The sequence below is a fragment of the Lolium rigidum genome, chromosome 5 (genome assembly GCF_022539505.1).
Source record: "Lolium rigidum isolate FL_2022 chromosome 5, APGP_CSIRO_Lrig_0.1, whole genome shotgun sequence".
Classification (NCBI taxonomy): domain Eukaryota; kingdom Viridiplantae; phylum Streptophyta; class Magnoliopsida; order Poales; family Poaceae; genus Lolium; species Lolium rigidum.
In genome coordinates, this window is record NC_061512.1 from 91,106,220 (window position 1) to 91,113,346 (window position 7,127).

Sequence of the window (7,127 nt, forward strand, 5' to 3'; positions counted from 1 at the left end):
CATGGCGAACCGCTGTCATGGAGCCAATGCCACGGGAGACATTCTCGCCGCGCAGGCACAAGGCGGCTGCCTTGTACCGGGGCACAGGTAGAAGCTGTCTTGGTGAGAAATGACCATGATTCTGTGCAATGATTTGTTTGTTAATTTATACTTTGTAACGCGAGGTCCCCTAAGGTGGCGATCGTACTATTCATTCGTGATAATAAGGATTACTCCATATAAAAAAAAGGATTACTCACTTCTCTAAGTAATGTCATTCGCAAGTAATTTTGTCCGTGTTGGTATTCAGTGGTGAGCTGCTGCGAGCAATTTTGTTGGTTCCTGATGCACTGCTTTAGTTATTGTCAGTTTGCTGGTCGCAGAGATCATCGACCTACTAATGTATTGTTGTCTGTAGTGTATGTAATTCAATTGATACTGATTGGGCACTCGAGCCGATATACTAGACAAATAGCAGTTCTGTTTAGAAGAAAAAAAATAGCAGGTCCATATTTGTGAGCGTTTGCGTCTATGTTTCGCAACAAAAAAAAGAAGTTCAGTTTCGAAAACAAGAAAAAAATTAGACAGATAGCAGCGATAGTAAGAGATGATTGAAGCAATCATGAAACTTGATACGGAACAGAAAATTATGGTATGTTGTCTGCTGTGGCAGTGGTGGTCTCATAGAAATGAAGTGAATACAGAGGAGAAAGCAAGGGGGGGGGGGGGCAAATGAGATAGTCACACAAGTCAGATACTGGACATCTGAATCATTGCAATACCGTCGGAAGATGGTGGCATATAAATCCCCTCGATGAATTGAGAGCTGGAGGGCCCCGGGAGAGGACATACAGTACTTAAAGACAAATATTGATGGCAGCTTTTCTGTGGCCGATAAAACCGGAGGATGGGGATTCGTCGTACGGGATCACGAAGGTGAAGTTCGAGGTGCAGGAGCTGGCAGGTTGCAGTGTGTGGCTAGTGCAGCAAGCGCAGAGACGCAGGCGTGCGATGCAGCTCTACACCAGGCAGCGGCGTGGGGTATGACGAAGATTATCGTTGAAAGTGATGCCTACAACCTCGTTCGAGCTGTCCAATCGACAAGCTTCGATCTGGCGGCCGAGGGAGTGATCTATAGAGGTATCAAGTCCTTTGTTAATCTGAACTTTTCTTCAGTTTCCTTTGTTTACTGTCCAATAGTTTGTAATAATGTAGCACACGCACAAGCTGCGTTGGGTGCTAGAAGTGAGGCGCCGATCCGTCTGTGGACGGATGACCTGCCAAACAATGTTACGGTGCTGGTGCTGGTGCTGGTGCTGGTGCTGGTGGCCAGCGATCTTGCTGAGCCTATTAATTAATAGAACTTGAAGGATACCCCGCGCGTTGCAGCGGGAATTTCTCCGATAACTCTATTTTGTAAAAAAAAAGAATATAAGTTGATTGGAATATGATGTTATTTGTAGGAACATGCAGGATTCAACTGGCGTAAATAGTCAGAAAGGCTAACTTAAAAAAATTGGCTTGAAATGGTTATGTAATTGGCGGCTAAAAGTGGATGATATGAATAATTGGATGGCTTGAAAATTAGATGATGTAGCTTACATGAAGAGTATTAATGAATGTTAGTGGGAGATGACATGGACAATTAGATGGCTAATAGAATGAATGATGTGGATAGCTTGCATGTTAAGATAGACAACTTAAATGACCCTTAGTGGAATTTTGCTTTATAAGAGATATAGATGAGGGTCCTTCCATCTCAAAAAGAAAAATGCCGTGTCTTCGCTGGGACGTCAAGCTGAAGCATTTTTCATCGGTCAGAGACATTGCAAGCACCACAAGTCCACGACGCCCCCAACAGCCCGAGAGGCAGAATTGCTGCGCGTCACAGGCGTTACGCGCCAACACATCCGAGGCAGACATGCCATCGTCACGACATATTACTGTACATGATTTCCAATAGTTGTTTTGTCTGGAAAAGGACAGCACAATTCAGCTGGAATTTTTAGCATGAACAGGGATTGCAGTTGCAGACATGACTATACAGGAAGAACAATACCAGCAAGATTATGGACATAAGTTTCTTGAACACCACACCCCAAAATTTCAGTCACTATCCGGAGTACAAAAATCCACAATGCTTGTGAGTTGTGACATGTTACCACGATTAAACTTACAGGTTACAGCTATACCTTTCCTAAAAGGCATTGACACTCTGTAGTTACAAGAGCCCTATTTGCAGTTCCAATGCCTCACTGAGACCTATGTGCAATTACAGTTGCTCTAAGCTCTACAAAACTCTCTGCCAGGACTGGTATCCTTCTCTCACCTTGATAGTCACTACAACTGACACCTTAGATGAGCCCAGCCAACAAAGAAGCAACCAACCTATCCAAATTTTGGAGTACAATCGACCATAAACGCAGCAAACCTTCTATTCGTACATCAACATCTACCGTATGCCTTTCTCATCTGTGCGAAGGGACTTTTCAACACAAAAAAGGTTTGGTATCAACAGAACATATGGTGTTAGGTTTCTGAGGGGAGGGGAGTGTCAGGAGGACAAACGGAGGGCTATCTCGTGGAGGAGCAATCTCTTCTGAGCGGCGTCAATGACACCATTGCACTCTGCGTTCACGAGAACATCACTCATGATTGCCGCAGCATGCCCCGTGGGCTCTTCAGATGTCCTCCTCAACATGAACATCTGCTTGACAGCAAGGAAACATCAGTTAAGTGGTTTCACACCGATTTGCAGTTAATAATGAATGTCTATCTGAATAACAGATGCAGTTTGCTAAAATAGAAATTAAGTTGGTCAGTCAGTTGTGTGACTCTATTTTATTAACACATTTCAGTAACGGGCATAAGATGATTTAAGAACCCATGGCAAAACTGGAGGTCAAACACACTAACTGAACTCAGAACTACTACAAATCCATATATCAAACAAAGCTTGCATTATTTCACAAACCACAATTAGATTAAACTTCATGTGAAAAATGGTTATTATATGTAAATTCTATCATGCATATCTAGTGTACATAACAAGGTAAAGTACCTGTCCACGATGCGATATCTCAAGGCACCCAGGTGGCTGGATCCATGGTTCACCATCAACCTGAACAGGGAATGAACTGTGCAGGTGAAATCTTATAACTTTCCCTTGGGCTAGCCGATGTGCTCTTGACAGTCCTACCTATGAACCACAGAAAACAATTGTATATGTGAGTTGACCCTGAGATCATTGAAAGTCTTATAGCAGTATAAAGCAGCAATAACAAGAACTGCTCTGAAAATGAAAAGACAGAATAAGTTAATAATGTGTTCCGCATGCAGATTATCTTTACCTGCAGTTTGCCTAGATGCCATGTCCCAGATATACATACCACCTCAAGCATTTTGTCATGCATTGATTGTGAACTGAAATCATCATCATGATCATTGTCGTTTTGCCAAAGATCAACACCACCCATGTAGCTAGCGATATTCAGAACAATCACACCTTCTGTATCCTGATAAGCACAGGGCATAAGAAGATCCGCCAAAAATATATCAAATAGTGGAGAAACATGAAAGATATAAAGGAGGCTACCTCGGGAATTTCAATATCCTTTCCATCAACTTCAAGGCTAACATGCCATGGTAAATCAGAACATGACCTATCCATCATATCCTTAGCGCCTTCTCTAGCATATATCAGTTTGTTCACAAACTGCACCGCACAAAATAATTGCATTAAGATTTTTTTTCCTGGCATAAAGGACAAGACTAGAAGGTAGCAGATCAAATGTTGAGTTTTGTCTGAAATGGAGAATTGATTCAGGAAATTCACAACAAACTGCTTCTCTCGTGTGGGAATATGACAGAACTCTGTTCCAAATGTGTGGGCGGGGGGTGAGGGCATTATGCAGTAATACAGATGCAAACTGCAGAAGGAAATGTATCTACCTGACTGCTAAATTTATCTGGCTTCTCTTCCCTACTAGTGTGGAAGTCATATGCAACCTTGGCATCGCATCCAATACCTACAAGTCAATAGAAAACAAATCAATTCAGCAACTACTGGCAGAACAGGGATATGTAATACATCAACTGTTGACTAACATGGTGGAAGTTGAAGGATGGCATACCTAGATAATTTGTCATAAATTTTACTTGCTTGGTGCATTGACCTTCGGCTCCGTTCTTCTCTTTGATGGCTACATTCCAGCGATCGAGCACTGTAACGGCTGCGTGATCAACGTCATTCAGAAGCGCACATATGCCCCCTTGTCCTTCAACAGAAGACAAACCTCCACCCCAGCGTGTAACACGTGATAGGTCATTTCCTGTTCCTAACGGAAGAATGGCAACAGGGGGAGGAGATTCGTAGTTCTGTTTTTCTATGGCATCAAGAACCCATGCTACAGTTCCATCCCCACCACAAACAAGAATTCTGAAGTGTTTTACATTGTGGAACATTTGCAATCCAACTTCAGGTCCCTGAGAAGCACTTAGCTCAAATATCTGAAATGAGAATTCAACTGTCAGATCAAGATTAGGGTATCAACTATGTCACAATAAAAATATTCGTGAGAAAACTAGTTGTAACTATGGATTAACATAAATAGAAGAGAGGTTGTCAGGTTTCAGTACCTATTTGGTAGGAAAAATACATCATGCTTAAATGTAATAGATTCAATACATCACTCAAGATAATTGGACTCTATACTAAAACTAGAGAATTAATTAAGGTCTGCTGACTAGAGTATTTCAAAAGGTGAGTGCATAAAAAAGCTAGAAAAACTTGCAAACAAGTTCATTTGAAGCTGCGAATGAAAGGTCAAGGCCAATTTACCTGTATGGGATTGAGCAGCATGTTGAGTCTTCTCCTAAGAGAAGGCCCGTTTCGGCCCCCACTCTTGCCGTTGATGAAAACAAGCAGTGGCCTTGAATCTTGGGGCAAATCTACAAGCTCGTACTTCTTCTTTTCATCTCCATTAGGAATGTCAGATCCATGCATTTGCTTCTTGGAGTTTGGCAGCGTATACTTTCCTCCATTCAGGTTCTGCAGTCTAGCAAATCCTTCAAGAACCGTGTCAAGGATTGAAGTGTCTGTGGAAACGGGATTTGTCTTGGCACCAGGCTGATTGTTGATGCGTTTCTTGTTGCGTGGCCTTCTAATCCGACCCCTAACCGTGGAGGTGACAAGGCCTTGTTTGATTGAGTTGAAGACTCCCGTGATGGCCGGTGGGGCTTGACCAACTTCCTTGACCGACAGAGGTGGTACGATAAGCCTCCTGAGGAAGCCAAGATCGCAAGCGTTCCCCGTCTCCTTGAATAGCTTGGCATGACAATCGACATGGATCTGCCTCTGGCACCAAAGACAGCGCCATATAGGAGATACGCCGAGGAAGGGCACGCCACAGGGCTCGTCGCAGTAGTAACAGAAGGTGGATATCTGCGGGTTATCGTCCATCTCCACCCACCTCTCGGACCAGTGGTGCAGCAGAGCGGAAGCGCCAGCCTGCGCGACACACTTGCAATCCCTGTCGGCGCCGCGCGAGCAGTAGCAGTGAGCGGCCACCCCGCACACGGAGCAGCGGTGAACGACATCAGCGTTGGAGCCGGCGCCCTGAGCGGAGCCGAGCGAGGAGAGGCAGACGCAGCACGTGGAAGGCTGGCCGCCGCGGAAGCAGTCCTCCTTCCATGTGTGGGTCGAGCAGGGGCAGCGCAGCGCCTTGGACGCGGCCTCCTTCTCCCTGGCGGCCGCCTTGAGCCAGTAGAGCGAGGCCTCCTTCTGCAGCCTGAGGAGGCCGTAGATGAGCGCGGCGAGGCCGACGGAGCCGGCGGTAATGAGCCAGCCAAAGAACTCGATCCCGGACGGGTCAACCCAGCGAGCCATGTTGAGCAGCAGCGATCCCACCAGGTCCATCCCAGTTGGCCAGGGCTGATGGGTGTCAACAGGCAGAATCTGGTAGCAGAAACAGGCAGCAGAAAGAGGCAGAATCTGGTAGCAGAAAGAGGCAGAACCTGTAGCAGAAAGAGGCAGAATCATCAGCAAAATCTCCTCTCTTAACGCAAGAATCATCATCATCATAGTGGTTAAACTTACTAAAAGATCACCGTCTTATTAGAGCTACTGTATCTTGCACAATAATAATTTAGGGAAATCAGTAGTATCTGATACACAATAATGGCTCTGATACACAATATTTTGAACGAAAAGCGGAGATAAATCACAGCATGAGTAGTAAGAAAATTGTGGCTCCCACTTGGGGCGCGCTCACTAATTGACAAACCTTGGATACTACCAATTTTGTCGGGCTCACGGGCAAACAAGTTTCCTCCGTGTTGGGCGGAAGTAAATAAGGGACCTAAATCGGAGGCAGAAGGCAGGCGGATCAACAAGAGGCAAGGAAACCGGGGAACATTCGGAACCTAAATCGGAACCCACGCCGGGCGCAAGATCCCGCATTCCCCGTGCCGGAATTCCAGAGCCGCGGAAAGCGTAACCCTACCCCAACAGTAACCAGGATGAACTCGGGCGGCAGGATCGCACCTCGGGGTGGACGGGGGGTTTGGATCGAGCAAACCCTAGCTCTGGCTTCTTCGCTTGGGTCGCTGCGTGCGTGGGTGTCTTGGGCTCTTGGCCGTGTCGCCCGCGCTGGTGGTGGCTGGCCGAGAGGAGGAGGAGGGGGAAGGAGAGAGGAGGAAGACTCGGACGGGGTGGCGTGCGGTGCGGCTGCTTTAAAAAGGGGGCCGGCCGAATCGGCGGAACCGCGTCTATGTGTATGTGCCTGCCAAGCGCCTCCCCTCCCCTGTCCTGGGGAGCTGGACCTCACGCTTTACACCAGCTTACCGCTAGTTGAAGTACTCCTTTCTTTTTGTTTTGCATTAACAAATGGTACTACCAGTATCATGTTCCGTTAGGGCATCTCCAACGCGGCTACCCAAACGAACGTGTTGGATCGTTTGTTTTGAGCTGTTTTGGTGGCCGCGCGAACACCAGGATAGGGGAACCGCGGAAGCGCGCAGCGTCTCGGCGAGGTGCGACCATATGGCCAGCTCCTCGAGGTCGTTGAGCTCGCGGGGCGCCGTCGGCCGCGACCCGCAACTCGGGGTCGTCCTCCCGGGGCCGGGGTTGGGCATGTGGCGCTTGCGCT

General features: G+C 46.8%; 1 protein-coding gene across 4 annotated transcripts; it reads right to left on the reverse strand.

Annotated features, from left to right (window-relative positions):
- Positions 1 to 2,428: 2,428 nt before the first annotated feature.
- Positions 2,429 to 6,686, reverse strand: LOC124652310 (diacylglycerol kinase 2-like). 4 transcript variants are annotated; one of them, XM_047191331.1, is made up of 8 exons: positions 6,524 to 6,686; positions 4,820 to 5,994; positions 4,113 to 4,488; positions 3,931 to 4,007; positions 3,575 to 3,694; positions 3,330 to 3,494; positions 3,041 to 3,178; positions 2,429 to 2,686 (listed from the first exon to the last, which is right to left on the reverse strand). In XM_047191331.1, the coding sequence occupies exons 2-8, from the start codon at positions 5,894 to 5,896 to the stop codon at positions 2,534 to 2,536; spliced, it is 2,106 nt and encodes a 701-aa protein (XP_047047287.1). In that variant the 5' UTR covers positions 5,897 to 5,994; positions 6,524 to 6,686; the 3' UTR covers positions 2,429 to 2,533. The 4 variants fall into 4 exon arrangements, with proteins under 4 accessions (XP_047047287.1, XP_047047289.1, XP_047047290.1 ...); XM_047191333.1 differs by lacking the exon at positions 6,524 to 6,686 and adding an exon at positions 6,264 to 6,505; XM_047191334.1 differs by lacking the exon at positions 6,524 to 6,686 and adding an exon at positions 6,077 to 6,173.
- Between the last annotated feature and the right edge of the window lie 441 nt (positions 6,687 to 7,127).